Source organism: Hemiscyllium ocellatum, chromosome 4 (genome assembly GCF_020745735.1).
Source record: "Hemiscyllium ocellatum isolate sHemOce1 chromosome 4, sHemOce1.pat.X.cur, whole genome shotgun sequence".
In the NCBI taxonomy this organism is placed as follows: domain Eukaryota; kingdom Metazoa; phylum Chordata; class Chondrichthyes; order Orectolobiformes; family Hemiscylliidae; genus Hemiscyllium; species Hemiscyllium ocellatum.
This window is the reverse complement of record NC_083404.1, coordinates 141,330,441-141,342,782: the sequence shown is the minus strand read 5'-3', so window position 1 is coordinate 141,342,782 and position 12,342 is coordinate 141,330,441. Positions and strand designations below refer to the sequence as shown.

At 58.7% G+C, this 12,342-nt stretch overlaps 1 protein-coding gene across 1 annotated transcript in view; it reads right to left on the bottom strand.

Moving 5' to 3' along the window:
• Nucleotides 1-12,342, bottom strand: part of smarcd3a (SWI/SNF related, matrix associated, actin dependent regulator of chromatin, subfamily d, member 3a) — a 48,988-nt gene that overhangs the window by 30,855 nt on the left and 5,791 nt on the right. Inside the window, exon 2 of the mRNA XM_060824072.1 lies at nt 3,219-3,400. Coding sequence (XP_060680055.1) covers nt 3,219-3,400 — 182 coding nt within the window. The remainder of the gene's footprint in view (nt 1-3,218; nt 3,401-12,342) is intronic.

The following is a 12,342-nucleotide window of genomic DNA, read 5'->3' as shown; positions in this document are numbered from 1 at the left end:
ACCCCATCACCCACCCCCCATCATCCATCACCCCATCACCCACCCCCCCATCATCCATCACCCCATCACCCACCCCCCATCATCCATCACCCCATCACCCACCCCCCATCATCCATCACCCCATCACCCACCCCCCATCATCCATCACCCCATCACCCACCCCCCATCATCCATCACCCCATCACCCACCCCCCATCATCCATCACCCCATCACCCACCCCCATCATCCATCACCCCATCACCCACCCCCCATCATCCATCACCCCATCACCCATCCCCATCACACACCCCACCACCACCACCCCATCACCCATCCCCATCACCCACCCCCCATCACCCAACCCCATCACCCAACCCCATCACCCAGCCCCCCAACACCCACCCCCCATCACCTACCCCCATCACGCATCCCACCACCACCACCCCATCACACATCCCCCCCATCACCCACCTCCCATCACCCATCATCCACCCCATATCACTCCCCCATCACCCACCCCCTATCACTCCCCCATCACCCAGCCCCCCATCACCCACCCCCCATCACCCACCCCCAATCACCCACCCCATCACCCACCCCCCATCACGCACCCCACCACCACCCCCCCATCACCCACCCCCATATCACCCACCCCCCCATCACCCACCCCCATCACCCACCCCCCATCACCCACCCCCAATCACTCCCCCATCATCCATCACCCCATCACCCACCCCCCATCACCCACCCCCTATCACACCCCCATCACCCACCCCCCCATCACCCACCCCCCCATCACCCATCCCCATCACCCACCCCCATCACTCCCCCATCACCCTCACCCATCACCCATCACCCACCCCCATCACCCACCCCCTATCACACCCCCATCACCCACCCCCATCACCCAGCCCCCCCATCACCCACCCCCCCACCACCACCCCATCACCCATCCCCATCATCCACCCCATATCACTCCCCCATCACCCACACCCCATCACCCACCCCCTATCACTCCCCTATCACTCCCCCATCACCCATCACCCAACCCCCATCACCCACCCCCAATCACCCACCCACCACCCCCATCACCTATCACCACCCCCATCACCTATCACCCACCCCATCATCCACCACCCATCCCATCACCCACTCCCATCATCCATCAACCATCCCATCATCCATCACCCACCCCCCACCAATCACCCTCCATCACCCACCCCCCATCATCCATCACCCATTCTCCCATCACCCGCCCCCATCATCCATCACCCATCCCCCATCACCCACTCCCATCATCCATCACCCACCCATCACCCACCCCTATCACCATCACCCACCCCATTATCCATTACCCATCCCCCATCACCCACCCCCATCATTCATTACCCATCCCCCATCACCCACCCCCCATCATCCATCACACATCCCCATCATCCATCACCCATCCCCCATCACCCACCCTCATCATCCATCACCTATCACCCACCCCCATCATCCATCACCCACCCCCATCATCCATCACCCACCCCCATCATCCATCACCCATCCCCCATCACCCTACCCATATCACCACCCCCATCATCCAACCCCACATCACCCACCCCCCATCACCCAGCCCCACATCATCACCCATCCCACCATCATCCATCACCCACCCCCCAGCACCTACCCCCATATCACTCACCCCCATATCACCCACTCCCATATCACCCACCCCCATCATCCAACCCCACATCACCACCCCCCATCATCATCACCCATCCCACCATCATCCATCACTCACCCCCATCACCCATCACCCACCCCCAACATCCGTCCCCACTCCCATCATCCATTACCCAACGCCTCATCATCCATCACCCACCCCCATCACCCACCCCCCAACATTCATCACCCACCCCATCATCTATTACCCAACCCCCCATCATCCATCACCCACCCCCATCATCCATCACCCACCCCATCGCACACCCCCCAACATCCATCACCCACCCCCATCATCCATTACCCAACCCTCCATCATCCATCACCCACCCCAACATCCATCACCCACCCCCCATCATCCATTACCCAACCCTCCCATCATCCAACCGCACATCACCCACCCCCATCATCTAACCCCACATCATCACCCATCCCACCATCATCCATCACCCACCCCCCAGCACCTACCCCCATATCACTCACCCCCATATCACCCACTCCCATATCACCCACCCCCATAACCCACCCTCATCATCCAACCCCACATCACCCACCCCCCATCACCCACACCCATCATCATCACCCATCCCACCATCATCCATCACTCACCCCCAACACCCATCACCCAACCCTCCATCATCCATCACCCACCCCCAACATCCATCCCCACCCCCATCATCCATTACCCAACGCCTCATCATTCATCACCCACCCCCACCACCCACCCCCCAACATTCATCACCCACCCCATCATCTATTACCCAACCCTCCATCATCCATCACCCACCCCCAACATCCATCCCCACCCCTATCATCCATCACCCACCCCCAACATCCATCCCCACCCCTATCATCCATCACCCACCCCCCAACATTCATCACCCACCCCATCATCTATTACCCAACCCTCCCAACATCCATCCCCACTCCCATCATCCATTACCCAACGCCCCATCATCCATCACCCAGCCCCAACATCCATCCCCACCCCCATCATCCATTACCCAACGCCCCATCATCCATCACCCAGCCCCAACATCCATCACCCACCCCCATCATCCATTACCCAATCCTCCATCATCCATCCCCACCCCCATCATCCATTACCCAACGCCCCACCATCCATCACTCACCCCCATCACCCATCACCCAACCCTCTATGGTTGAACACTCACTCACTCGGTGATCATGTTTCTCATCGGGGTTCTCTTAGTCCCATACTCCTCCCTACACCCCCACTCCCACCCAAACCTCAGCCCACACCCCCCAAGCCCCCACACCCGCTACCACCCCCCACCTCCCATCTCCTACTCTGTCTCGGTGACTCCCTCCCCTTTGCCCCTTTCCCTGAGGCTGATCTAACCCCTCCCCAACCCCACTGTGATACCCCAAGACTTCACTGCCCCCTCCCACCACATTCTGTCCCCCCAGCATTGTCCCTCAGTGATGCCCCCTCGGTGATGCTCCCCTTGGCGATGCCCCCCTCGGTGATGACCCCCCCTCAGTGATGCCCCCCCGGCAATGCCCCTACCTGCGGGTCCGGCTCTGTACCACCTGCTGTACGGGTTGGGGAGCTGAGCGCTTGCGGGTCTGGTCGAGTACGGGCTGTGGGATCCCTGGGCGAACCGTGGGGCTGCCCCCATACGGGGAGCCGGGAGGTCCCATGGCCGATCCTTGGGGTGCCATCCTGGCACCCGCTGGCACCCCAGGGCGCTGCAGGGAAAAACAAGACAACATTCACCAGCCGGAACAATCCGGAACCTGGGCCGAGCCTGGGTGTGGGAGGGAGGGGGAGCAGAGTGAGCTAACAGAAGGCATTCTCCTCCGACACTGACCCCAGCCTCAGGTCAAACACCAACAACTAGCTGCATTTATTCAGCGTCGTCACCACACCCAATGTAGCTTCACAACAGTGTCACCATGAAGGAGATATCAACCGACTCAGTCAGACAGTGAGGCTTTAAGCTGAATCTTAAAGGAGGCAGGAGATGGGGAGAGTCATAGAGATGTACAGCACAGAAACAGACCCTTCGGTCCAAAGCGTCCCAACCCAATCTAGTCCCACCTGCCAGCACCCGGCCCATATCCCTCCAAACCCTTCCTATTCATATACCCATCCAACTGCCTCTTAAATGTTGAAGAGTGTGATGCTGGAAACGCACAGCAGGTCAAACAACATCCAAGGAGCAGGAGAGTTGATGTTTCGGGCAAAAGCCCTTCATCAGGAATGAGGAGGTTAAATGTTGCAGTTGTACCAGCCTCCACCACGTCCTCTGGCAGCTCATTCCATACACGTACCACCCTCCGCGTGAAAAAGTTGCTCCTTAGGTCTCTTTATATCTTTCCCCTCTCACCCTAGACCTATGCCCTCTATTTCCGGACTCCCTGACCCCAGGGTCTATTTATCCTATCCATGCCCCTCATAATTTTGTAAACCTCTATAAGGTCACCCCTCAGCCTCCGACGCTCCAGGGAAAACAGCCCCAGCCTGTTCAGCCTCTCCCTGTAGCACAAATCCTCCGACCCTGGCAACATCCTTGTAAATCTTTTCTGAACCCTTTCAAGTTTCACAACATGTTTACGATAGGAAGGAGACCAGAATTGCACACAATATTCCAACAGTGGCCTAACCAATGTCCCGTACAGCCGCAACATGACCCTCCCAACTCCTGTACTCAATACTCTGACCAATAAAGGAAAGCATACCAAACACCTTCTTCACTATCCTATCTACCTGCGACTCCACTTTCAAGGAGCTATGAACCTGCACTCCAAGGTCTCTTTTTTCAGCAACACTCCTAGGACCTTACCATTGAGTGTATACGTCCTGCTAAGGTTTGCTTTCCCAAAATGCAGCACCTCGCATTTATCTGAATTAAACTCCAGCTGCCACTTCTCAGCCCATTGGCTCCATTCTGAAGAGAGGCAAAGACTGAGAGAGAGAAACAGAGACAGAGGGACAGAGACAGAGAGAGAGAGAGAGAGAGAGAGAGAGACAGAGACAGAGAGAGAGAGACAGAGAGAGAGACAGAGAGAGAGACAGAGAGAGAGACAGATAGAGAACAGAGAGAGAGAGATAGAGACAGAGATGGAGAGAGACAGAGAGAGAGAGACGGAAAGAGAGATGGAGAGAGTGAGAGATGGAGACAGAGAGATGGAGAGACCGAGATTGAAAGAAATAGAGAGAGAGTTGAGAGACAAACAGAGAGAGTGAGATTCACCAAGGGGTTTATGGAGAAAAATTAAATGGGTCCCCAAAACTCTGTCAATCCTGAGAAGATGATAAAGGAAGGAGTTGGGCTGATTAGGAACGAAGCAGGAGATTTAATTATTTTCATATCAGTCTGTTCAGGGATGGTCTGGAGTGGGTGGGAGCTGAACCTGCCCCTCCTGGCCTACAGGAATGGACAGTACCAGTGTCCCAGAAGAGGCTGCACAGAGGAGGCTGGGCCTGTGGAGGATCAGAGAATGGCAAACATTGCAGCCTGGTCCAAGAAAGGCCCTCAGCTATTCCCAGCAATTCCTGCCCTGTCAGTGCTCCTTCAGTGTGGGAAAACCTCCAGAAACAGGATAGAAGGTCTATCAGTGCAGCTTCACAGCCCCCTGAAAGTGGAGTCTCAGGTCGATAGGGTAGTGAAGGCGGCGTTTGGTATGGATTTCTTCAGAAATCAATGTGTTGAAAGAACTGACCGGAATGTTGTGAAGAGGTAACAGGAAGATTTAATGAGAGTATCAATATTGACGGCAATAGACTGGGAAAGGGGGAGGAGCAGAGAGACCTATTACACCAATCACTGACAGTGACCGTGCAGGTACAGTGCACAGGGAGGAAGGTGTTGGCTTTCATCGCCAGGGGTTTCGAGTCCAGGAGCTGGGATGTCTTGTTGCTGTTGAACAGGGCCTTGGTGAGACCACACCTGGGGTACTGTGTGCAGAATTACTCTCCTTCTCTGGGGAAGGATGTTCTGGTGAGTGTAACAAAGATTTACCAGACTGATTGGCAGGATTGAGGAGGGACTGGGTCACCTGGGATTATATTCACAGCTGAAAATGTGTTGCTGGAAAAGCGCAGCAGGTCAGCAGCACCCAAGGAACAGGGGATTCGACGTTTTGGGCATAAGCCCTTCATCAGGAATGGCTTATGCCTGAAACGTCGAATTTCCTGTTCTTTGGATGCTGCCTGACCTGCTGCGCTTTTCCAGCAACACATTTTCAGCCCAAATCAGGAGGGTGAGTGGTTTGGAGGGGAACTTGCAGGGGGCTGTGTTCCCATGTATCTGCTGCCCTTGTTCTTTCAGATGGAAGTGGCTGTGGGTTTGGAAGATGCTGTCTGAGGATCGTGGGTGAATTCCTGGAATGTGTATTGTCGACAGTATTGACAGTCGCTGATAGTAACTCACTGAAGTTGGTAAAGAGGGAACAGAGTTTGTTGCAAAGAAATGGAGGGTTTGAGATAGAGGAATAGTCTGAAAAGACTGGAACGTGTTTCACTGGGGCGTAGGAGGCTGAGGGGGTGACAATATGGTGGTTTACAAAACCACGAGGGGCATGGATAAGGTGAAGGACAAGGATCCTGTGCCTCAGGTGGGAGATAGGGAAAACGAGGGGCATAGTTTCTAAGGTGAGAGGGGAGGGATTTAAAATAGAGATGGGGGGAGCCTTTTTAATCAGAGAGTGGTTCCCATGTGGAATAAACTACCAGAGGAAGTGGAAAATCCAGGTACAATTGCAATGTTTAAAATAAGGAGATAAACAGGAAAGGGGTGGAAGGATATGGGCCAGGAGCAGGCAGGTGGGACTGAGTTAGTTTGGGAGTATGTTCAGCACGGACTGGTTGGGCCGAAGGGACTGTTTCCGTGCTGGATGACTCTATGACTTAAGAGAATCATTTCATGTTATTTACAACTTCTGGCGAAGGAAATCGCACCATTGCTACAATTTAACACAGATGGATCGGAGAATGTCGGAGGGTCAGTGCTGAGGGAGTGACGCACTGTTGGCGGGTCAGTTCTGAGGGAGTGAGCACTGTCGGAGGATCAGTGCTGAGGGAGCGACGCACTGTTGGCGGGTCAGTGCTGAGGGAGTGGGCACTGTCGGAGGGTCAGTGCTGAGGGAGTGCTGCACTGTCGGAGGGTCAGTGCTGAGGGAGTGGGCACTGTCGGAGGGTCAGTGCTGAGGGAGTGGGCACTGTCAGAGGGTCAGTGCTGAGGGAGTGGGCACTGTCGGAGGGTCAGTGTTGAGGGAGCGGGCACTGTCGGAGGGTCAGTGCAGAGGGAGTGGGCACTGTCAGAGGGTCAGTGCTGAGGGAGTGCTGCACTGTCGGAGGGTCAGTGCTGAGGAAGTGGGCACTGTCAGAGGGTAGGGCTGAGGGAGTGGGCACTGTCAAACGGTCAGCGCTGAGGGAGTGGGCACTGTCGGAGGGTCAGTGCTGAGGGAGTGCTGCACTGTCGGAGGGTCATTGCTGAGGAAGTGGGCACTGTCAGAGGGTCAGTGCTGAGGGGGTGGGAAGTGTCGGAGGGTCAGTGCTGAGGGGGTGGGCACTGTCGCAGGGTCAGTGCTGAGGGAGTGCCACACTGTTGGCGGGTCAGTGCTTAGGGAGTGCCGCAATGTCGGGGGGTCAGTGCTGAGGGAGTGCCGCACTGTTGGAGGGTCAGTGCTGAGGGAGTGCTGCACTGTTGGAGAGTCAGTGCTGAGGGAGCGCCGCACTGTCGGAGGGTCAGTGCTGAGGGAGTACTGCACTGTTGGAGGGTCAGTGCCGAGGGAGTGCCGCACTGTCAGTGGGTCAGTGCTGAGGGAGTGGGCACTGTCGGAGGGTCAGTGCCGAGGGAGTGGGCACTGTCGGAGGTCAGTGCTGAGGGAGTGCCGCACTGTCGGAGGGTCAGTGCTGAGGGAGTGCCGCACTGTCGGAGGGTCAGTGCTGAGGGAGTGCCGCACTGTCGGAGGTCAGTGCTGAGGGAGTGCCGCACTGTCGGAGGGTCAGCGCTGAGGGAGTGGGCACTGTCGGAGGGTCAGTGCTGAGGGAGTGCCGCACTGTCGGAGGGTCAGTGCTGAGGGAGTGCCGCACTGTCGAAGGGTCAGCGCTGAGGGAGTGGGCACTGTCGGAGGGTCAGTGCTGAGGGAGTGCCGCAACGTCGGAGGGTCAGTGCTGAGGGAGTGGGCACTGTCAGAGGGTCAGTGCTGAGGGAGTGCTGCACTGTCGGAGGGTCAGTGCTGAGGAAGTGGGCACTGTCAGAGGGTCAGTGCTGAGGGGGTGGGAACTGTCGGAGGGTCAGTGCTGAGGGAGTGGGCACTGTCGGAGGGTCAGTGCTGAGGGAGTGGGCACTGTCGCAGGGTCAATGCTGAGGGAGTGCCACACTGTAGGCGGGTCAGTGCTGAGGGAGTGCCGCAATGTCGGAGGGTCAGTGCTGAGGGAGCGCCGCACTGTTGGAGGGTCAGTGCTGAGGGAGCGCCGCACCGTAGGAGGGTCAGTGCTGAGGGAGTGGACACTGTCGGAGGGTCAGTGCTGAGGGAGTGGGCACTGTCGGAGGGTCAGTGCTGAGGGAGTGCCGCACTGTCGGAGGATCAGTGCTGAGGGAGTGGGCACTGTCGGAGGGTCAGTGCTGAGGGAGTGCCGCACTGTCGGAGGGTCAGTGCTGAGGGAGCGACGCACTGTTGGCGGGTCAGTGCTGAGGGAGTGGGCACCGTCAGAGGGTCAGTGCTGAGGGAGTGGACACTGTCGGAGGGTCAGTGCTGAGGCAGTACCGTACTGTCGGAGGATCAGTGCTGAGGGAGTGCCGCACTGTCAGAGGGTCAGGGCTGAGGGAGTGGGCACTGTCGGAGGGTCAGTGCTGAGGGAGTGTCGCACTGTTGGAGGGTCAGTGCTGAGGGAGCGACGCACTGTTGGTGGGTCAGTGCTGAGGGAGTGAGCACTGTCGGAGGGTCCGTGCTGAGGGAGTGGACACTGTCGGAGGGTCAGGGCTGAGGGAGTGGGCACTGTCGGAGGGTCAGTGCTGAGGGAGTGCCGCACTGTCGGAGGGTCAGTGCTGAGGGAGTGAGCACTGTCGGAGGTCAGTGCTGAGGGAGTGGGCACTGTCGGAGGGTCAGTGCTGAGGGAGTGCTGCACTGTCGGAGGGTCAGTGCTGAGGGAGTGGGCACTGTCAGAGGGTCAGTGCTGAGGGAGTGCTGCACTGTCAGAGGATCAGTGCTGAGGGAGTGCCGCAATGTCGGAGGGTCAGTGCTGAGGGAGCGGGCACTGTCGGAGGGTCAGTGCAGAGGGAGTGGGCACTGTCAGAGGGTCAGTGCTGAGGGAGTGGGCACTGTCAGAAGGTCAATGCAGAGGGAGTGCCACACTGTTGGCGGGTCAGTGCTGAGGGAGTGCCGCAATGTCGGAGGGTCAGTGCTGAGGGAGTGCCGCACTGTTGGAGGGTCAGTGCTGAGGGAGTGCTGCACTGTTGGAGGGTCAGTGCTGAGGGAGTGGGCACTGTCGGAGGGTCAGTGATGAGGGAGTGGGCACTGTCGGAGGGTCAGTGCTGAGGGAGTGCCGCACTGTCGAAGGGTCAGCGCTGAGGGAGTGGGCACTGTCGGAGGGTCAGTGCTGAGGGAGTGCCGCAACGTCGGAGGGTCAGTGCTGAGGGAGTGGGCACTGTCAGAGGGTAGGGCTAAGGGAGTGGGCACTGTCGGAGGGTCAGCGCTGAGGGAGTGGGCACTGTCTGAGGGTCAGTGCTGAGGGAGTGCTGCACTGTCGGAGGGTCAGTGCTGAGGAAGCGGGCACTGTCAGAGGGTCAGTGCTGAGGGGGTGGGAACTGTCGGAGGGTCAGTGCTGAGGGAGTGCCGCACTGTCGAGGGTCAGTGCTGGGGGAGTGCCGCAATGTCGGAGGGTCAGTGCTGAGGGAGTGGCACTGTCAGAGGGTCAGTGCTGAGGGGGTGGGAACTGTCGGAGGGTCAGTGCTGAGGGAGTGCCGCACTGTCGGAGGGTCAGTGCTGGGGGAGTGCCGCAATGTCGGAGGGTCAGTGCTGAGGGAGTGGGCACTGTTGGAGGGTCAGTGCTCATGGAGCGCCGCACTGTCGGAGGGTCTGAGGAAACAGAGGAACCTCGAGGTAGACCACCATGGTCTCAATGAGAATATCCTGACAGCTCCCTATAAACTGAACATAGCAGGGGCTCTCTCTCTCACCCCCCCCCCCCCCCCATTGTCTCCCTCCCTCCCTCACTGCCTTCCCTCCCTCTCTCTCTTCCCTACCACTCTCCCTCTCCCTCCCTCCCTCTCTGCCTTCCCTCCCTCACTGCCTTCCCTCCCTCTCTCTCTTCCCTACCACTCTCCCTCTCCCTCCCTCCCTCTCTCTGCCTTCCCTCCCTCTCTGCCTTCCCTCCCTCTCTCTCTTCCCTACCACTCTCCCTCTCCCTCCCTCCCTCTCTGCCTTCCCTCCCTCACTGCCTTCCCTCCCTCTCTCTCTTCCCTACCACTCTCCCTCTCCCTCCCTCCCTCCCTCACTGCAGGGTTTATGTTGCGTTCCCAGTTGTTATCAGGAATCTCACAGGAACTGTATCCCATCAACGCACCTTTAAAACCCAGACTCTCCCCATTCACCTCACACTCCCCTCACACCCTCGCACCCTCCCTCCCTCACACACTCCCCTCCCTCACACACTCCCCTCACACACCCTCCCCCACACACTCCCCTCACACCCTCACTCCCTCACACTCCCCTCACACGCACTCTCCCTCCCTCACACACTCCCCTCACACACACACTCCCTCCCTCACACACACACTCCCCTCACACACTCCCTCCCTCACACTCCCCTCACACGCACTCTCCCTCCCTCACACACTCCCCTCACACACACACTCCCCTCACACCCTCACTCCCTCACACTCCCCTCACACGCACTCTCCCTCCCTCACACACACACTCCCTCACACACACACACACTCCCTCACACACACACTCCCTCACACACACACTCCCCTCACACACTCCTCCCTCACACTCCCCTCACACGCACTCTCCCTCCCTCACACACTCCCCTCACACACACACTCCCCTCACACCCTCACTCCCTCACACTCCCCTCACACGCACTCTCCCTCCCTCACACACACACTCCCTCACACACACACACACTCCCTCACACACACACTCCCTCACACACACACTCCCCTCACACACTCCCTCCCTCACACTCCCCTCACACGCACTCTCCCTCCCTCACACACTCCCTCACACACACACTCCCCTCACACCCTCACTCCCTCACACTCCCCTCACACGCACTCTCCCTCCCTCACACACTCCCCTCACACACACACTCCTCCCTCACACACACACTCCCTCACACACACACTCCCCCTCACACCCTCACTCCCTCACACTCCCCTCACACGCACTCTCCCTCCCTCACACACTCCCCTCACACACACACTCCCTCCCTCACACACACACTCCCTCACACACACACTCGCCTCACACCCTCACTCCCTCACACTCCCCTCACACGCACTCTCCCTCCCTCACACACTCCCCTCACACACACACTCCCTCCCCCCTCACACACACACTCCCTCACACACACACTCCCCTCACACCCTCACTCCCTCACACTCCCCTCACACGCACTCTCCCTCCCTCACACACTCCCCTCACACACACACTCCCTCCCTCACACACACACTCCCTCACACACACACTCCCCTCACACACTCCCTCCCTCACACACTCCCCTCACACTCCCCTCACACACTCCCTCCCTCACACACTCCCCTCACACTCCCCTCACACACTCCCTCCCTCACACACTCCCCTCACACTCCCCTCACACACTCCCTCCCTCACACACTCCCCTCACACTCCCCTCACACACTCCCTCCCTCACACACTCCCCTCACACTCCCCTCACACACACTCTCCCTCCCTCACACACTCCCCTCTCCCACTCCCCCTTCCACCCTCACACTCCCCTCACACACCCTCCCTCCCTCACACACTCCCCTCACACACACACTCCCTCCCTCACACTCCCCACACACACCCTCCCTCCCTCACACTCCCCTCACACGCACTCTCCCTCCCTCACACACTCCCCTCACACACACCCTCACTCCCTCACACTCCCCATACACACCCTCCCTCCCTCACACTCCCCTCACACGCACTCTCCCTCCCTCACACACTCCCCTCACAGACCTTCCCTCCCTCACACACTCCCCCCTCATAAACTCTTCCACCCTCACAATTCCCCACACTCACCCTCCCTCCCTCACACACTCCCCTCACAAACACCCTCCCTCCCTCACACACTCCCCCACACACACACCCTCCCTCCCTCACACACTCCCCACACACACCCTCCCTCCCTCACACCCTCCCCTCACACACACCCTCCCTCCCTCACACACTCCCCTCACACACACCCTCCCTCCCTCACACCCTCCCCTCACACACACCCTCCCTCCCTCACACACTCCCCTCACACACACCCTCCCTCCCTCACACACACACCCTCCATCCCTCACACACACACCCTCCCTCCCTCACACACACACCCTCCCTCCCTCACACACACACCCTCCATCCCTCACACACACACCCTCCCTCCCTCACACACACACCCTCCCTCCCTCACACACACACCCTCCCTCACACACTCCCCTCACACACCCTCCCTCACACACCCA